The sequence below is a fragment of the Siphateles boraxobius genome, unplaced genomic scaffold (assembly GCF_051911475.1).
Source record: "Siphateles boraxobius isolate OS27281-9 unplaced genomic scaffold, OSU_SipBor_1 17, whole genome shotgun sequence".
Taxonomy (NCBI): Eukaryota; Metazoa; Chordata; class Actinopteri; order Cypriniformes; family Leuciscidae; genus Siphateles; species Siphateles boraxobius.
The window spans coordinates 5,311,286-5,332,639 of NW_027508777.1; the positions used below are offsets into that span (position 1 = coordinate 5,311,286).

The window sequence follows — 21,354 nt, forward strand, 5'->3', positions numbered from 1 at the left end:
AGCCATATGTGTCTGTCATTAATATTGTTGTCAAAACATAAAAAAATAGCTTTAATTATAAGGAATCTGTATTTATAGTCGATGTATTTAATTTAGTCAGGACTAAAATACTACCCTATGTTATTTTACATTTAATTACTTGAAGTTTCTGTAGTATTTCTGAATACTAGTGCTAGACCTATTCAAAAACTTTTCTCTTTATTGGTAGGCTTAGGCTATCTTTATTCTATTGTATTTATTTGTTTAAAATGATTTCAACATAATGTAAAGTAATTACTGTGTTTGGTGCACATTCCAACACTTATTTAATTTAACTCTCATTGTTTTTTAATGACAAAAACTAAATAGTTTTTCAGTTATCACAACTGTTATAACACTGTTTATTCAATAAAGATATTACTGTTACTAAACTCTGCTCAAAAGAAATTTAAATTCCAAATTGATCCATATCGTGATACGTATCGTATCGTGGCTTTAGTATCGTGATGCGTATCGTATCGTGACATTGTTGGTGATACACAGCCCTAGTGTTAACAGGTTTTCAAAACAGTGCCACAACTCTCACACTTTTGTTCAACAGCAGCGGCTCAGGCAAACTCGCATCTAATCGAATGGCTCGTTTCATCACTGAGCAACAGGGAGAAAAATCTTGATTTGTCGTGTGATTGCTAATATCTGGTGTGAATAACTCCATAGGGATCTATTGTTTCAATTCAAGAGCGGCAATTCAATTATGACATACATTTACGTCGCTTAGGCTGTTCAAGCTCAGTGTGAAAGACCCTTAATAAGTTTTTTTGTTACTTTTTTTGTATCACTCGGCACCAGTGTACAGTAGGGCTAGACGATATGGGCAAATTTTATATCATGATATATTTCTTAATTTCGGTCTATACAATATAATTCCGATATCGATCTGAACAATATAAAAGCCTCAGAAAAACTGCCAAGAACGCCCACAACAGATGTCTGTACCTACAATCTTCTGCCTGCTGGAGTCTTTCGGTACTGCACCATAACAAACTACATGAACCAATGAAATAACCCATCATAACAATAGTATTCTCTTCTCAATACCTGCTACAAGACTATGGAAGCATATGGGTAGCAATATTCAATTTGAAGTGTAATATGCAAAATGACAATGCAATATGTAAAATGGCAATGCATTTCAAAATTAAAATATATAATTTACATTTGCCGTTTCATACACTTGCTTTAATATGTAACTTGAATACATATTTTAACGCTTTAAGTTGCAAAATTAAAATGTATTACAGAAATGATTAGATATGTTTAACATGTTCAAGCAAAAACTATAGTAAAATGATCATTTAAATGTAATTTTTCTTAATTGCGTTTACACTCACAGTTAACCCTCTGGGGTCTAAGGTGTAATTACACTCTATTTAGCACAAACAGGGCTACCATAATATGTGAGCAACATGTATGTACTGTACATGTTTGTATTTTTGAGGGAATATTGTTTATGCATGGTTATTGAAAAAACTAAAACTTAAAGTTTCTGAAATAAGTTCACAAAACACATACTAAATATGTGTCCACAATACTTTTGACTAATGGATGTTCTCGCCTAGAGTTTTTACTTCAAAATGATCTGAAATTCATCCTGCCTAATCATTCACATAAAACAATACATTGATTTAAATTTTATAAAGACTTTTTGTTTGGTAAGGCAATATGCGTGGAGGCGTGTTCACAGCTGAGAAGACAATGACCGCTTAATGTGCCGCATAATGAGCGCATATTAATGAGCCTTTCACACATGGCGTGTCACTGGGTACCAATGAATGCAAGGACACAAAATAAATTCTATATATATATATATAGTAAAATTATAACCAATTACAAATAGGTTACAATTACAACACCAATTACAATTTTAACAATATTTCAAGTGTAATCTGTCTTTGTAAAAAGTATACATTTTATCATATGTATTTCAAAGGTAAGAATTCATTATTTTGAATATCGGAACAAACTCTATAACAACATCTTCGCTGATAATTCAATATGCCTACTTTATTTTTGACAAAACATCCCATACTATATATATAACATATGAGCAGAAATTGGTGAACAAAAGCTTATTTAAAGGTATTGTAGGTAGAAATCCCCAAAAATACTTCTTTCCAATTTTTTTCAAACTGTCTTTATATATCAATGCATAATTAAAATGTAAGTACTCTGGAAAATAAATTATAAAAATCGAGTGTCTGTAGTTCTCTCAGGACTGTAATAAACACAGCTCATTATTCCAACCGGGACGAAAGAAATGATTGGCTGGGGCGACTGTCACTCTCCCTCGCTACCATGGATACCACCTCTGCTGATACAGGAGGAGCCCAAATGCGCGCACCCGTTTGAAAAGGAACGGAAGCTAGTAATAACAAACAATTATGGCAGAGAAAGAACAGTCACAATTCTCAGTAACGTTACCTGCATATAGAGGCAGCGAAGTCAAACGAGTTAAAAAAAGGAAGACAGTATTTGAAAAGGCTATGAACAAAAAGTCTTTGGATAAATAAAGAAATCATAAGAGAGTCGGCGTGGCTTTCCAGCGTCGGCTACTACTGAGTGATCTCAAGGGGCTGAAAAGTGACTCCATGATGGCTTTATTTCTGCTGAACAGGTAATCTTGCTGTTTTCATTTTGATGGCATTTATTTTTTCATGAAGCATGTATCACTAGCACACCTAACTACCTAATATTAGCTACCTAACGTTACGTAGCATAACTAACGGTACTGGCTTAGCTATGACAGTGTAACTTTGGTGTCGACTAGTATAACGTTACTGTTAGTGAGCCAGGGTTGAGACGATAAATAAGCAATAGGCCTATCTGCAGTCGAAAGCTGTTTTATTTAATTTCGCCGAATCTAACTTTAGGTTAAAAAGTTTAGGGGATCTATTTTTATACCTAGCTTTACCCTCTGCCTAAACTGTGTTCCTATTTTCACCGTGAACTCTACCTACTCCGTTTTTTCACGCTTGGTTTGTTGTTATATGCTCTACATATGTTTACATATGTCTTTATGTTGTATCTGTATGTGCTATACAATATATGTTGTGTGTGTGTGTGTGTTATATTATCTTGGGTCTGCAATGCAGTTGTGAGAAGGTGTTTGAGTGTATGTAATTCAGTTTATCTGTAAACAATCTTATGTTATGAATCTTACAAATTCACCTTCATCACAGTGTAACTGATAGTAACGGCAAACGTGTATCAATGAAGCTATTTATAGCTTTGCCTTATATTGAGTTTGATTCCGTTACGAGCTAGTAAAATATTTTAAACTTTACAAGTATCGTTATGCGAGCTGGATAGTGAGTACTAACAGCCATGTTAATTGTTTATATTCATACTGATAAAGTTAGTTATTTTATTACTTGTGATTCTGACATGATGTCACTACATCTGGTAAAGCTGGTAAACACGTCCGACTCTTCCAGCTGAGCGAATGGCCGGGATCGCGCGTTCATTTGTTTTGGGGGCGTGGCTTTGGAAGGAGCCGAGTAGGGAGGGAGTGGGAGTTAATGGAATAATGAGCTGTGTTTATTGTAGTCCTAAGAGGACTACAGACACTCGATTTTTATAATTTTTTTTCCAGAGTACTTACATTTTAATTATGCATTGATATATAAAGACAGTTTAAACAAATTTTGACAAAAAGTATTTTTGTGGATTTCTACCTACAATACCTTTAATGTGGCAGTAGCCTAGTCTTTTTTTACAGTAGCCTAAAAACTTTATAATCTATCCAAAACTAATAAACGAAATCTTGTCTAAACATTCATATTTAGTCTGTAACATATTATGTTTATGATATATTAGCATATAAATGTTAATTTGCAGTTTGTTGCTTATACATTTTATTTCAACATATTTCAGTCTGTTTACTCATCTCAGTAGGCTATAGCAATATGTGTTTATGTAAAAATAACATGTTTACTAATGTAGGTGCGAGAGTGAATGAATGACACAGACACGCGCTGTGTAACTGTAGTAAACAACAGCGCGCGTGCGCCTGTGCCGTTCATGATTCATCATTCACACACAGACACGCAATTAGTTCACGCAAAAAAGTCTCGTTTGTTTGTGCTTCGTTTGTGCCGGTTAATCAAATCAAATCAAATCAAATCAAATCCTTTTATTGTCACACAACCATATACACAAGTGCAACAGTGGGTGAAATTCTTAGGTGCAGTTCCGAGCAACATAGCAGTATGACACGATGTGACGAAAACAATTACAGCAAACATCAGATTTACATAGATTACACATCTAATGTGCGCACAATTACTCACAGTACCATATACACTAACAGAACAATAAATAATATACAATGTACAATATACAACAGTTTACAATATACAACAATATACAATATACAACAATTTACAATATACAACAGTATACAAAAATACAAAAAGAGGTAATTATACATAGAATAGATACTCGTAAGGTGCAAATATATATATATATATATATATATATATATATATATATATATTATGTAAATGCAGTAGGTTATGTTGTGCTGTGTTGACAGTTAGAATGTTTATGGTTATTGATCATGAGGGATCAAGAGTTTAGAAATCTAATTGCTTGTGGGAAGAAGCTGTCATGGAGTCGGCTGGTGTGTGTCCTGATGCTGCGGTACCGCCGGCCTGAGGGTAGCAGTGAGAGCAGCCCATGGCTCGGGTGGCTAGAGTCTCTGATGATCCTCCGAGCTTTCTTCACACACCGCCTGGCATATATATCCTGGAGGGAGGGAAGCTCACCTCCGATGTTAAAGTTTAAAGTTAAAGTTTAAAGTTTGGTTAAAGTTTTGTTTGTGCTGCTTCTATCGGTGGAAACTGCTTCAGATGGTGGAACCGATTTGATGTGTTCCCGCTGCAAGTCGGCACCACTCTCCGGCACATTTTGCAGCACGCTGAAACCTGAAGTTTATCAGATCTCAGATAGCTGAACCACTTCCATACACTGAATTATTCTTTCCTCTCTTATCAACTATTTTGTCTGCTTTCTCCTCACTTGTGGAGTGTTGTCACATTTGTATTGCGGTCAAGGGCGCTCATTTTGTAGCCAAAACTTGCCGCGTTGGAGATCAGCATTCTACTGCTGAGCACTGGCTGCGTGTCTGTGGTGTACGTCATCATGAAAGTAGCCAATTGTGTTCATTTTTCTGCCGACTGCGTGCCCAACGTCAGTCAGTGACAAATGCTGTTGTGAATATTGAAATATCGAAAATGTTTAAAAATCATATCACCGTTATTAAAAAATATATATATCGCAATATATATATATTGATATTGAATTATTGTCCAGCCCTAGTGTACAGGTACCATTGACATCACTAGAGTCTAGTGGTAACATAGAAAAGTTTGATGCATCTTTTATTTGCTCAAGTTTTCAATTGCACAATATTCAAAAAGTACTTGACCCAGGTGTGTGTGTTTTTACTATAAGAGTGTTTTTGGGGTGACATAAGTTTATCCCCTTCATTTTTTGCATATCTATAGTTCATTATCCAACACATCATTATCATTCATATATAATTTAATATTCACAATATTAGAGAAAATAAATGTTGGTCAATGTGTTTGTATATAATATCTCTAATATTAATGTATATCTGTCTTGTCTTATAGGAGCTAAATGAGGCATTGGGAGAGAAAGCTGAAAATGCTGAATGGCTCTGTCAGCGGGCTTATGCCTATATACTATTGAAAGAGTACACTAGTAAGCACTCCTTTACTTGTCTATTTTTTTTACTTTTACTTGCATGCTACTGAAAGACTATAGAATACAATTCTGCAGAATTAAGTACTCATTTGTCTATATACTATTGTCATGTGAAATGTAGAATTCTTTCTAAAGTTTTTGCTTAAATAGCCTAGTATTGCTTATTAGGGCTGGGTATTTATCTAGTGTGCCACACAAGTCCTGAAAAGTGAATCCATATCATCTCGATCGCCCCTAGGTTGCTGGATGCATTACACTTCAAATAATTTTTTTTACAAAGATGTTTTTTAGGCAGTTTTTATCACGCTGATGTTTTTTTAATTATTTTTAATTATTATTATTTTTTTTAATAAGTTTGGTTTTAGTTAGTTATTTGATGCTAAAAAAACGTAGGTGTGATGTCATGACTGACCGCTTCTCTGAGTGAGGTAGTCATTGAGGGACCAACCAACTTTTTTTCTGTATCTTCGGGAGGAGATTAAAGCTTAATCTATAATTTCTACATTTCCATAACTGTTTATTTCACATTGACACAATGAGTTGTTCTGCAGTAAACTGTACTAACCGAACTAAGAGATCAAATGGACCTTTGAATTTTTTTTCGGTAAGTTACATTTATAAGCTAATTAGTAAATAAATGTTATGGGCCAGCTAGCTAAAAGACAACAACCGTCTATGGGCGGGACCTTGATATCACGGCTCCACTTCACGCTCACTACTGCGCAGATTCAAGACTTTACTAACATTGGTGGCTTCACTTACTACAATGGAAGAGAGTGAAGGTGCATCCTCCATCTTAATTTATGTCTAAAGTCTATGGTATTAACCCAGGTTCATCGATTGGTTCAGATTCACAAGAACTTGATTTAAATAGGTACAGTTCATAAGATCCATAGAGAAGTGTTCCAGTTCGGTGACTTCTCCGATACAAATCAAAATCCTTGTGAATTAAACTATTTTAACCCTCTGGGGTCGGCGAGTTAGAAGGCTTTTCAACATGTACCATGATTTACCAGGGGTGTAACGCAATTTTTTTTTTGTTTTTTTTTACTCTTTTATTATTATAATTGTGTTATTATCAGGACCAACAATCATTACCCCATTGCCTTGTTATACATTATATTCAATAGCCTCGTTTCCACTGCAGGGCCAGGGCAGAGCCGTGCTAGTGTGTGCCAGGGCCAGTCGCGTCTCAACTGTCAATTCCGGTTCTTGAGCGGGGCTTACTTGGGGCCAACGGCCAGGATTTCTGGCCCATCGAATACCTTGGGCCAAAGCGGTCCAGCTCGGGCTAGAGGCGTGGTCAAGGTAAAAGGCGTAGTTTATCGGTGTTAGGGAAAGTTATGGTCTGCGGCAAGATCACTTTTTTATATAGCGCAAAATAATCGCTGCTCGAAATGGGGAATCCCCTGTAACGTTACTGCCTGTCGAAGATACCAAAGCTCTTCTGACCATTTGGGCAGAAGAAAGGGTACAACGTCAATTTGACGGCGTGTGCAGAAACGAGGACGTTATAAAATACATCGTTGCTGAAGCTAAGCATTCAGCGAACAAAGCTTTAAGTTTGGGGAAAAATAAAAAAGTTGCAGACGCAATACGAGACGATTTAAAACGCACAATGGACCAAGCGAAGCCGAGAGAAGGAACTTTCCATGGTTCGACTTAATGGACAGTGTGCTGGGTCACCATCCTTCTGTTAGTGGCGACACAAGTCGGGACACTATGGCAGCCATGGCCGGTGAGTTAATATACATGCTTTCTTCCTAACTAAAAAAAATAATAAATTCATAATACCCGCTGAAATGGGTTAGGTTGTATGACGTTTGATCCAGAAAGGCGTGTTAAGGGCGGGGTTTAGGGCAGCGCCGCGGGGCTACTGGCCCGGCAGTGGAAACGCAAGCCCGGTGCTTGAGGCCCGGGGCCACTGGCCCGGCTCGGCTCGCTGTTAGTCCTGGCCCAGCCCTGGCCCGACAGTGGAAACGCGGCTAATCTTTTATATAGTCGGTTTACCCTTATGTACTGGTACTCCGTTTTGATTTTTAAGTTGTCGGAAATATGTGACCCTGGATCACAAAACCAGTCACAAGCAGGCCTGATAGCGCTCCGGCGCCACGCCGGATTTCCGGCGTACAGACGTGTCTGCAAAAAAAAAAAAAAAAAAAAAAAGCAACAGCAAAAGCAGCGGAGTTCGACCAATCATAGCGCTGGGTTCATTCCCCAAATAGCAAGAGGGTATGATTGACAGATGCGTAAGGCCTATCATTAAAAAGAGACTGAAAATCTACAGCAATAGCCTAAAGAATCCCGCTCGATCCCGCTTCCACTCCCGCGGCCGCCTCTGACTGAGTTCATGAGCGAGGACAGTAGGCTACAGTAGTCACGGTACTTCTGACTCCTGAAGGTAAACGGGCTGGGGTGGATGTGGAAAGTTGAAGTATTGTATTGAGTTAACTTAATCTGGATTTTATTATCACACGGAGTGATCGCAATCGCATGGGTTATCTTAAAATACTCCGTCATTGATGTCACTCAGATAAGATGAAGACATCATACAGAAAGCTTAAGTATTGATGAACAATAAATCTAAATAAAATTAAAATCGCTATGGCTTACTGATTATGAAAGTGCTGTGATTTGTGGATTGATTTACTGATAAGCGCGAGTCCGCAAACAGGCGTTTATTTATTCATTCTCCGTGTTGAGAAACGTAGCCTGCATGTGTTGCGTTATTGTGTTATAATAACTAAAGTACCTAATTATGTTGTTACATAATAATTTTGTATGAAAACTAGCGTGTTACTTGTGGATAAGACACCGTTGTATCAGTGCTGCGTGAGCTCTCTCTCACAAACACAGACCGCGCGCACAGAGAGAGATGATAATTGTAAAATGAAAATTGACGAACTGTTTTGTTCTTGGTTGTGGGTTTTTTCCTGTCAAAATGACAGAAAGCATTTTTTATTATCCATCCCGTGTTTTTAAAATTCGTTAAATGACGGACGTTTTACTATTAACATAGTCGTATGTCAGATTCTTCTAACATACAGGCTACTTGATATTCTTTTTAGAATAAGTGATTCGTTTTGCTATTATTGGTCCTGTGACAGGAGGACTCCTGTCTATTCATTGTCAACTGTTTTCTATAAGTATGTTTGTATTGGCTAATGTTTATTCAGCTAATGCGTGTCCTGTTTAAAATGTGCAATGTTCAAATGCAAAGACAGCACGCCTCAAATAAAAGCCCTTTTTTCTTTTCTTTTTATCTAGTAGGCTATCATATTTGGATATTGGAATAACAAATTAAGTAGAACTATCTTAAATGTACAAATGTTTTTTTTTTACTGTTTTCTAGGGGTTTCTTAATTTTAGACTAGTTGACCAGCACACATTATTTTGCAATGCAATATTAATCATGAAAAAATACATTGCAGTGCAGTGCAAGTGAAATTTCAGATTTGGGTCGAATTCAAAAAAACTTTAGAGGTCAAGAATTATAAAGATGGGCATGTGTTTGTGTGTGTCTTGCATTCTCAAAAAAAAAAGAAAAAAAAAATGACAACAATATAAGAAGACTAGAAGAACAATCGCTCATCACTTTGTGTCAGAAATTAGCGGAGGATAAACTCGCCCTTACGCATCTGTCCCAGGGTAAACATTTAAGGCTCAGGATTTTTTTCTACTATCACCCCTGCACAAGTCGCATGGGTATATTTGTGGCAATAGCACGGTATGTTAAGCAATAGTATAGGTCAAAATTATCGATTTTTCTTTTATGCCACAAATCATTAGGATATTAAGTAAAGATCAGGTTCCATTTTAGATATATATGTACCTCGGCCAAATATTATCCTATCTAACAAACCATACATCAATGGAAAGCTTATTTATTCAGCTTTCAGACTATGTATACATATCAATTGAAAAAAAATTACCCATGTGACTGTTTTGTTGGTCCAGGGTCACAAATCAGGGTAACCTATGCTTTTTGTTTAATTTTGACTTTTTTTCATTTAGTGTCATGAACATGCATGCAAAATTTCAACACACTGATGTGTTTTGACATTCTTTGTTCTATTTTATTTCAGTTTTTTACTACCCTATGAAGCTAAAAAAGGAGCTTTTCCCCACTTATTTCAATACAAAATAATATTTTGTCATCCACATATGGTAAACAGGGTGGGAATTATACCGCGGCCACGCGGCCATGGCCGCCGTTGCCCTACACTTTGGCCTTCATGCCCCGTGAAAAAAAAAATCATCGTACGGCCACAGTGGCCTGTGTGCCCTGGCCCTGTCCAAGTTCCATGTATAAAGCGCCAGTGTGGCATAGTGGGCCACCCAAGTAGTCTCTGAACTTCAATTAGTTCGTGGATTCGCGCAGGTGCAGTGTCATAACCAGTGCGTCGGCGCACTGAAGCGTTTTTTTTTTTCATCGCGTTCCCATTCATAAAAAACTCATGTGCTGTCGTCATGACAGCGATTCACAAAACAACGTCACTCACGGCTTTTAGCTCAGAAGTGTGCAGATTTGGAGAAATATTTATATATTCTCAGTTTACATCAGATTTCTATTAACAGGAATAATATTTTATTGAATTGAATAGAATGGTATACTATATGAAGCCATACTATATATCCTATGATGTGGGATAGAAATTTAAGTCATTAAATTCAAGTTCACGAAAACTTTTCCCTCCGCTGCGACTGTCAGTCATTCTCCATTCAGCATTCAAACAGCGCGTCGCGTTCGGTTACAGATGAAACCCTCTCCAAGATGATTCAATGTTAATATTATTATACTTGATCTGTAGATAAAGCTCTATAGTTTCGCATAAAATGACTGTATTGCTGTACCTTAATCATGTTACTTTCTATCGTGTGTCTGTTAGATCACAACACTGGAGCACTATAATTGTTCTTCACGCGCACAGTAACTGAAATTTAAAACTGTTAAAAGAAAAGGCTCAATAAACTATTGCATAGATAGATACTGTATAATACACTACGCATCGATATGTCTTTCCTTTGTGCTTTGAACTTTTCAATGCGGACTCGACGCGCTGCGCGCTGTGACTCTTTGTTGCTTCAAGCGCATCATTCTGCGCTCGGGATGCGCATAAGCGCTCTGTGCCGCACTGTATTGGATCCTTTCATAATCATATAATACTTTTGCGCAATGAAAGATTCTTAATAGCCTTTTTTGTTCTGTCCTATCTATCATATGTTGCTGCCTCATTAAACAGCTGTGATATACATTTAAAAAAATGTCTTAATTTTATAGTAGCCTAGACTATATATAAAATAATTGATCTTTCTGATTTTTATCTTGTTTTTCATTCATGTATTTTACAACAATACAAAGAGCAATGCGTAACGTTTTACCAGATTTAGTGCTACACTTATTGTCTCTTATTTGTTCCCCAGTAAATAATGTTTTTTTCACTAAATGTTCAGATTTGATAAAATTATTGTACATTTGTGATTTTTCTAGACTAAATTTTACCGCTGAGTTATCCACTAATCTAGTTTATAATAGAATTTTTGTCATGATTGGTTATGATCATATTTTTTTTTTATTTGTTGTTTTTCTTTATAATGAAGTTGTCTGTATTAAGTAGATTGTGTTTAACACACAAAAGTGTGATTATCAGTTCAACACAGTTATAGAAATTCTATTTGATTTTTTTTAACTGCGCTGGTATGCAAAAAAATGCATCTAAAAATGCATCAGATTGATGCTTTAAAATATGGTATATATAAAATTTTCTTACGTGGGAGCATGCCCCCCGGACCCCCCTAGAGGGGTAATATCCTTCTCACCTTTTTCACCCCTGAACCGTTTTCATGCCTGATTATACATAAAATATTATATTTTCTGTCTGATTTTTTTATTATCTGAAGCCAAATCAGATCACAGAAGGTAAAAAATGTATTTTTTATTAAAAAAAGTCATAATCCATGTCTTATTCCAAATTAGGATGTTATGGTATCAATCTGAATGGGAAAACCATCGAATTGTACTCAATGGCCTTTGTGCCCTGTCATATGGCCTTGGTGCCCCTAAAAAAAAGAGAAAAGGTGGAGGCCAAATGGCCTTGCCCCTAAAATTACATAATTCCCACCCTGATGGTAAATATAAGCTATCATTTCTTTTTTCAATCTATCTTAAATACAATTAAACCTACGTTGTTTTTTCTCATTCAGGGTCATGAACATACATGCAAAGTTTCAACACGCTGATGTCTTGTTAAAGCTACAATATGTAAGATTTTTGTAATACAATATCTAAAAATCACTTGCACAGTGTGATATATTTCCTGCAGTTGTGTACTTACAATATCCCAAAAGTTCCCACAGATTTTTAATTTCAGAGAAATTCCCATTTTAAATAATGGCTCGTCCATGTTCACTTGTCGCCTGTCAATAACTTAATATCCGTGTTATCCCTGGTTTCTGCTCGTACTGCCATAGTAACCGCGGTGACAGACGTGGACATCTGAGTTACGTCTAGTGGCACGCTCACGCTGTTGTTTCGTTCAAACATTATCGACCATGGCAAGCAGACTTTGGGGAAAAAAGGAGAACTAAAACGAGGATCAATATCACCGTGGCATTTTCGAGATGCCGAGAGCTCCACGTCCGGGACAAACTTCGACTTGACAGTTTGCAGTTGCTCTTGCATGTACTTTATTAGACAGGTTAGCAAATGTACATAAAACTAATGTTATATAGCTCAACGTGATGAAATGTTAGAATATGATCAGTATTATTCTAATGTTGATTTAGCTTCCTACTAGTCTCATACAGACAAACTAAGACATAGAATAACATTTATAACTTTAAACACTCAAATGCAGTTTAGTGTGATAGTGAGTAGACCAAGTGAAACAGCTCTGCGTTACCTCACAAGTTTCATTCGTCTCATAAACTGACCTATGTGTGTATTAATTCAGCACTTGCGGGTAGTTCAGTAGAATGAAATGTCCTTATTCCTTTATATCCGTTGGACTTGCGTGTGGCGCTGATATCTGTCTCTCATTAGCAATCGCGACCTGCTTCATACCACAGTCATGTTAAAAACATCAATGTATTCACTCATCCATAAACATTATTAGATCCATCAGCATGACGACAAGTTCCATAATTCCGCTTATGCGTCATCAACCTACACCTTTGTTATTGTAAGAGGTAAGCAACCCCTAGCGGTGAAAAAATTTACATATTGTGGCTTTAAATGTGCATTCAGAATTGTTATACAATTTTGCTATTCGTGGGTCAATTAGATCCATATAGACAGCTATTCAAAAGCAACTGTTTAATTAATAATGTAAAAAAAAAAATTTCTTCATTGTGTGATTTTTGGAGGCTTGGATTGAATCCAGTTAGGGTCAATTTGACCCGGGCCATACAGGCTGAAGCCAGGAACTGAACCGTGCATGAGGGTTAATGTAGTAATGTCACTGAAACTTTCTTTTTTTTTCTTCCACCTCACGCAGTACTCGCACCTTCAATGCAGATATTTATTGGATCTCTTTACACAGACAAATCTCTTTAGGCATGCACAGACTCTTGCTTGCTATGACCCGCCTCTCCCACTATTAATGCATTATACATATAATAATGAACCATCTAAAATGCTTTGAATAATTATACTACTAATACTAAATGTGATATGGTGATATAAATGATGTTTGCGCTTTCACTTTGAGGAGTGCCGTTCCAGCGTATGCGCTTCAGATGATCAGTGTAATCAATCACAGTTCTAATCGCAAGAAAGTGGCCAAATTACTATTCGCAAACTGTAAGATTAATTCATCCAAGAATTTTAATTCTATGTTTACTCACTCATATTGTTTTTGCATGTCACGAAAGCATTTGAATGTCTGAGTTTAGGTTAAGTGCGTTGTTGTAAATCTGTTCATTAAGCCACCATGTCTCATCGGAAGACTTGGATTTGGATTAGACACTCGATTGTTTATTTTTACGATGCCTTTATGACCTTTCTTTGGATCTTTTATGTATTAGACTAGAGGAGTGGACTTTAAATGGAGGGACAGAAATCTCACAGGTTTCATAAAAAATATCTTAATTTGTGTTTGGAAGTTAAAAATCTTATAGCCTACTGACCCTAATGTCGTTTCGAACCTATATGATGACAGAATTTAAATTTTTGGGTGAATTATACCTTTGTAACAGGGTGTCTGCGGGTCCTTAGTCTTAAATTAGATTTAAAAAATTTAAGGCCATAAAAAGTAGACGTATCTAAATGTTTTCCAAATTAAAACTATCTAATTAGCTTACTTTTTTATTTATTATTCATTCTTTGTGGATTTGCTTGTTCACATGACATTTCGCGTCACATTCGTGCCAGCATTACGTCTGTCTCCTGCACGCGAAACAGCAGGAGAGGAGAAGAAAGCTGGTTAATTTCAATTGTAAGTTCATTCTTTATGTGCGTATTGGTGTGCGATATGTATTGTCTATTATGATATTGTAATCATTGTTTTACTTTAACTATGTACGAGGGCGCACTGCGAGCTGACATCGCATTTGTCTCTCATGCTTGCTTTCACTGCGTGATATGTCAGTGCAGTTATAGAGATTAGGATCGTGACGTCAGCGGATCCCAGTAACGCAAGGCATTGTGGGATTTTAGGACACGGAAGTTGCGTGAGAAACGTAGTTGTAGGCAGCGGCGTAGTAGTAGTTTTGGCGGTAGACTGTAAGTGGTGGGAATGCATGCTGTATTATAAATTGTCACAATCGTTCTCACGATTGGCGTGGAAAACGTATCACAAATGGAGTACGATTTTTCAGCTTTCCCGCTTGGAAGTAAAGCAATGGAACTCAAGTCGCAGAGTTAACAAAGAGGCGTCGCATGGCATGGGTAGCAGCTGTAAGACGGGCAAACATCACCTTCAGCAACATTTCCCGACGCATGGTCGTGTGTTCACAGCATTTTCACACAGGTAAGTTATCATTACAACACCTTTAACTGTTATGTGGTTACCGCTAGCTGGCCATACAAACTTAATTTTGTAGATAAACGTTATGCAGCCAGCACTCGGTTGTGCAAAGTTTGCTAGTTAAACTAGTTGCAACCCAACAACTGTACAGGGTAGGGTTGTAACTAGTTTAGCTTAGTTGAGTTTAATTTTATAGCTATGGAGCCAGCTAACTTAGTTGTGAAAATTTAGCTAACAGTAACGTTAGTTAAAACTAGTTAACGTTACAACACAACAACCGTAACATTAACTTCAATTACGAAAACTAGTAACTAGTTAACTTTGCAAAACTAAATTTGCAAAACTTAATTTAACTAAAATTAAGTAACTATAAAGGAAGGAATCTCTATAACTTTTACGTTGTGTATCTGTAATCGTTCATCCGATCAACTTTGCACTTGAGTGTGAAGTCATTTGGATGAGCAGGTATCCAGACAACTGCAAGCACAGACTAATCAATCGGCCAGTTTTAGATGGGCACTGCACTTGTCAATGAAAATCTGTTTTGTTTTTTCAGTCAAACCAGCCTATGAAATGCTGGAGTGTCATCCCGACTGGGTACCGTCATTACACCTTGGCCACACAGAAGTCAAAACAACACACACACAGCGTTTTAACCGGAGGACGAAGAGACAGCAAGCTCTGACAGGGAATAACACTTCACCTGCAACACCACTAGATCCAGCTACACAGAGGTCACATGTGGATGATGCTGCACCTCCAGATGAAGCTGCACAGAGTTCACAAGTGGATGACACTGCACCGGAGGATAACAACAGAGAACAGCAGGAATGCAGTTTTTGTAGCCACAGGCATGCTGAAATTAACCGCTTGCTGGAGGAGAACAGGACACTGAAGGAAGAGCTCTCCCAAAAGAAGATGGATGAGCATTTCTTTAAAGATGATGACGTGAAGGTAAAGTACTACACTGGGCTTCCATGTTTTGCTGTTTTGATGGGCGTGCTGCAGCAGCTTCTTCCTTGCCTGCCACAGACTGTCCGAAAACTTTCGCCTTTTCAGATGCTCCTCCTAACTCTGATGCGCCTGAGGCTGAATCTGCCAATCCAGCATATTGCACACACCTTCTGCATAGACCGAAAGACTGGTTCCACCACGTTCAGAGACACCATAGCTACAATGTTCACACACCTTAGCCCTTTGGTGCACTGGCCTGAGCGACATTGCTTGCAAGGTAGCATGCCACATCAGTTTGTTGAGGCTTTTGGCAATCGTGTTTCAGTTATTTTGGACTGCTTTGAAATTAACATTGAGAAAGCATCAAATCTGAAAGCTAGACCACAGACATTTTCTCACTACAAACACAGGCACACCCTCAAGTATCTTATTGGCATTACACCACAGGGAGTTATCTCTTTCATTTCCCTTCAAAGGGTGGGGAGGTCGTGTCAGTGACAAGCATGTGATTGAGAACACCTGGTGTTGGCGGATCGGGGATTTGACATCAGGGACAGCGTCGTATTAATGTGTGCAGAAGTGAAAATCCCTGCATTCACAAGAGGACGCTGCCAGTTGGATGCAAAAGATGTGAAGGAGACAAGGCAGATAGCTCACCTCAGGGTCCATGTGGAGGGGGTGATTGGATGTGTACGCAACAAGTACACCATACTAAGTGAGACGATACCTGTGAGCATGGTGCTCCCATGTGAAGACGAGGACATGATTTTCCTTGACAAGATTGTGTCTGTGTGCTGTGCCTTAAGTAATACGTGTCCTAGTGTTGTCATGAAACCATAAAACATGACATAAACCTTATGAACTGCATATATTGCATACCATGTGTTAACCCTCTGAGGTCGACTATCGTGCGGGCGAAAGTCTCGCTTTTTTTCTTATCAGTGCAAAAGAAACTCAAAATACTCTGTTGATTTCGATCTTACATATTAAGTGTTGTACATCATTAGATCCTGATAAGTGTCTATTTTTTTGTGGATAAAGTGTTGTGCTTTTCGCCAAATAAAAAAAAAAAACATGATGCGCGTTCTGCCTTCTCTCTGTCAGTTAAGTCCATTCTGAAACGCGTCCGAAAATTAACTGTAATTCGCAAATACTTGTCATACAGGCACGAGTTATTTTCCATAATGAAGCTTGAACTCTCTTCTTTTAAATGAATTAATTTATATATATAAAAAATATTCTCAGTTTATGTAATCTGTATGAAAAGAGAGATGTCAGTCTTTTTCTTTCCAGCTCATTATACCTGATTACGCGTTAATGTGCCACGCCCACGGAGAGCGCGCGGTATTCAAACGCAAATGATCTAAGGCAAGCCATTCAAACATGCCAACGCCCACCAGCTGGATTATAAAACACATTGTGTTTAGTAAGTATCTTACTACAGCTGTGTACACACCGTATCCCTACGCTGTGAAGAATACTACTATCTAATAATCCTGGAAAATGTACCAGACGTGCTGGTAGTTTCATTTCGAGGAGCAATGGATCCAAAGATTTCGTGACTATTATTTATTTAGTGTTTGTTCCAATATTCAAACCAATTAATCCTTACCTTTTTTAATACGCATGATAAAATGTATACTTTTTACAAAGAAAGAATACACTTGAAATATTGTTAAAATTGTTGTTGTAATTGTAACCTATTTGTAATTGGTTACAATTTCTAAATGTAAAATATATATTTATTTCTTTTGTCTGAGGTCGCATTCTTTGGTACCAAGGGACACAGCTGTGTGAAAGGCTAATTAATATGCAGCTCATTATAGGGCTCATTATCCGGCCTTTGTCTTCTCAGGTGTGAACACACCTCCACGCATATTGCCTTTCCAAACAAAAGGTGTCTTGTAAAATTTAAATCAATGTATTGTTTTGTGTAAATGATTAGGCAGGATGATTTTCAGATCATTTTGAAGTTAACAAACATTTTCACAGTAACAATGTAGTGCAAAAATAACAGGTAAAATAACTTTGAGGTAATTATAACAGGACCTGCAGTGTAACAATGTAGTGCAGATATAACATAAAATAATTTCTAGGTACTTATAACTGGACCTGCAGTGTAACAGTGTAGTGCAAAAATAACATAGTAACTTATAACAGGACCTGCAGTGTAACAATGTAGTGCAAATATAGCACATAAAATGACTTCTAGGTACTTATAACAGGACCTGCAGTGTAACAGTGTAGTGCAAAAATAACATAAAATAACATAGTAACTTATAACAGGACCTGCAGTGTAACAATGTAATGCAAATATAGCAGGTAAAAGAACTTCTAGGTACTTATAACAGGACCTGCAGTGTAACAATGTAGTGCAAAAATAACATAAAATAACATAGTAACTTATAACATCAACTTCAGTGTAAAAATTGTGCAAATTTAACAGGTAAAAAGTCAACTTCAAGAACAACAACATGTCATAATAAAAAAGGCACTATGTACAAACTATTCACAATATATTGAACCAAAACCAGCTTGTGCTCCACTGTTTCAGTTCTGTGTGCATGAGGCACAGAGCCACGGCTCACTAGCTAAATGGGCCAGGCTGAGTCCGACACAGCTGAGGTGGAACCATTGTATTGCACAGTTTTCCTTGTCACAAGCCACCATGTCGTCCTGGTCTTCAGAGCCTCTGCAAATGCACCATAGTTGGTTTGTCTTCTGCAGTGCCTGTTAGAGCCCGACCGATATATCGACGATATTAGGCATTTTCATAACTATCGTATCGGCATTTATAATGGCCGATAAATTATAAAAAAAAATGCGGCGTGCGGTTATTCATGTAAGGGTGGCGCTGCCAATAAAGCACCTAAAAGCGGTCACAATGAATTGGCAAAAGCAATGATATGAATACATCAAATATAACAAGGAGACATTTTAATTGTTTATTAATAACAAGTGTTTTCAGTCATTGTGGGCTGCAAAGATGAACTTGAGGATGCGAACTCGCGATCTTTGAACGCGCCAGAGAGAAATGTACATTTCAGAAGGATTTAAAGATGGGACGGTATGAAAATTTCATATCACGATTAAAGTGACCAAAAATATCACGATTATCAATATTATCACGGTTTTGTTAAAATGAGATGGAAATGTTCAAAAATAACTGATACACACACTGAAAACATTTCAACATGTTAATAATAAATCACTTTCTCTATCTCTCTCTCACTCACACACACACACACACACACACACACACACACACACACACACACACACACTTTAAATGACCAAAATATGTTGGTTGGGCCAGGGTGACTAAACAGCAACGATCAATAGCAACGCAAACACAGCGCACATCCAGTCTTGGATCACCGCGGGCGCGATCTTTGGTTTCATTCTGTGTATGTCTTGCGTCTCAGTTTTGGATTGTATTGAAAATGAAATCAGAGTAATTTAGTATTAATACTATAATATTGTTGTAGTGATCATATTGTCTTGACGATTGTTTTGTACACTGTAACTTACATAATGAGTTTATAAACCGATTAAACACAATTCAATATTTCATGTCCCTGAAATTATTTCTGTGGAAAAAATAAATTAAAAAAATCTGTGTAATAAGCTTGCTATGAATGAATACAATACATTATCCCTTAAATGTCAGCCGTAATAATTTGAAAATTTTCATTCGTCTTGGCTCAAAGCCACTTGCTGTAAAACTTTTCTTCTCGGAAGCTTTGCGTTAATTACAAGTTAGATGATGAAATAATTAATCTGTAATCAATATTTTTTTTGTCCAATTATTTGCCCAAGTAGTTTTGGTATTGAGGTAAAAGTTAACTTGCCTTGGATTCGCTAGATAACAATGGGTGGTTGTCACTTAAGATGACTTAGCAGATTTGATGTGTTTCCTTCCGCATTTTGCAGCGACTTTCCTCTTGCAAGATCTGCAGACAAGGTGCGATTAACGATTACAAAACGATTAAATTGCCATCAGGACTCTTGTAACAGCCAAAATACGACCACACCTCAGATTTTGTCCTATTGGATGGCGGAAAAATCTCCTGAGCGCTGTCACTGCCTTCCGCCATGTCTTCTCGTGCAAAAAACAACAACGTTGCATGCTCGCGCGGCATCGTGGCTGCGTCAGACTGATTCTGGCTGGACAGGATTTACTGCGAGTTTTCAAAATGACGATAATCAAACACGGTTTTAGTGATAATTTAATTTTAAACTATAATACTAACCGTCAGGACATTTTATCGTGGTTTATCATGAAACCGGTAATCGTCCCATCCCTAGAAGGATCACATAAGCAGAGAGCAGTTTGTCTTTCATTTTGATTTGTTCTGTTTAAAAGTAGACATTTCAATAAATATATTTCTCAGGTCTATACGCTGAGTTTCGGTTCATTTATGAGACGAGTTGCAGTACACTCGCCGGGACCTCCGTTTCGAGATTATGTCTGTTATATTTACTTACTTATTAAATCCAGGCATTTGGTTGATGAAACATGATTAAAATTATGATATAATTAATACAAAACGAAATTGACTTTAATTAAAGGCTTTGTGCTTTCTGTTCGAGGTCTATGTGAAAGTTTTAAAGCACTTTAGTGCTGCTTTCGGAGCTTGTCACGTCCGTTTTTTCCTCATAAATGCGAACACGAAAAATAAAATAAAATGAATATTATATGAGAATTATATATAGTTGCATAGTTTCATGTAGTTCTTCTCCCTCGCTATATTATAGGTTTGCTATGTGGGGAGAATGTGCTGGTTACGTTCGTGAGACAATCAGCTGATTACTATTATTATACTATGTATTAAGACCCTTGATCCTCACCTGACTATGGCTTTGTAATCTTTATCCATGATGTGGTTTATAATGGACTGTGGTACAGAAACTTGGTTTACTCTGGCTATTCTCTGCTGTCTCAGACGACGATGTTTGTCCCGTTTTAGCCAGTGTAGCTTCTTCGAAAGGGATGAGTGAGCAGTGGGCTGAGCCCTTAGTGCAAATTCGCAACCGAACCGCTAGATGTCGCCAAAAGCTACACACTGCACCTTTAATAAAAGTAAACAACTTAACTAAAATGTTTCCTAACTAAAAAAGAAAATATATACGACGCAGAGTTTAACTTGCAGTGTTGTTGTTGAGTTTAGTATGGTGACAGAGAGGTGTGTCTGGTGCGTGGTGATTACCTACCTTTGTGCGAACGATGGTTTTCTGGTCGTTGAGTTCAAAAATCTCCAGGTCCTGAACCCAACCATTAGTTAAGTGGTGATGGGCCTCAAGAGATTTATAATTTCGGAACTGCTCAAATGTGTATGCGCTCACACCACAAACAAGGTAAAAAAACATGTCAGGAAATGTTGTTTAGGGTAGCTTGTTCAGATCAGTCGACCACTCTTTGTGTTCGTACGGATCAAGCCTGTTATTTGCCTTTATTTTCTCTAAGTAGCGCTCCCTTGCTTCCTTGTTCAGCTTATCTTGGTAGATAACCTTATGCTTGATCTTCGCACGGTCCATGTGTGTTTGTTTACCTTCGTTACGACAGCCGTGTCCTAAAAGATGGCCGCCGCTACCCAGAATGCACTGCGCCATGACGTAGTTGCCCATTCTCTATAGGTATGTTCCCTAATAGACGTATAAAGAA

General features: G+C 37.4%; 2 protein-coding genes across 3 annotated transcripts in view; both read left to right on the plus strand.

Moving 5' to 3' along the window:
• The window catches only part of sugt1 (SGT1 homolog, MIS12 kinetochore complex assembly cochaperone), a 181,852-nt gene that overhangs the window by 58,834 nt on the left and 101,664 nt on the right, over positions 1–21,354 (plus strand). For both annotated transcript variants that reach the window (XM_077232374.1, XM_077232375.1), the window contains exon 3: positions 5,676–5,766. In XM_077232374.1, the coding sequence (XP_077088489.1) occupies positions 5,676–5,766 (91 nt within the window). The remainder of the gene's footprint in view (positions 1–5,675; positions 5,767–21,354) is intronic.
• Positions 14,587–16,529, plus strand: LOC143740174 (uncharacterized). The gene is made up of 4 exons (XM_077232222.1): positions 14,587–14,738; positions 15,292–15,689; positions 15,795–16,111; positions 16,292–16,529. The coding sequence occupies exons 1-4, from the start codon at positions 14,648–14,650 to the stop codon at positions 16,527–16,529; spliced, it is 1,044 nt and encodes a 347-aa protein (XP_077088337.1). The 5' UTR covers positions 14,587–14,647.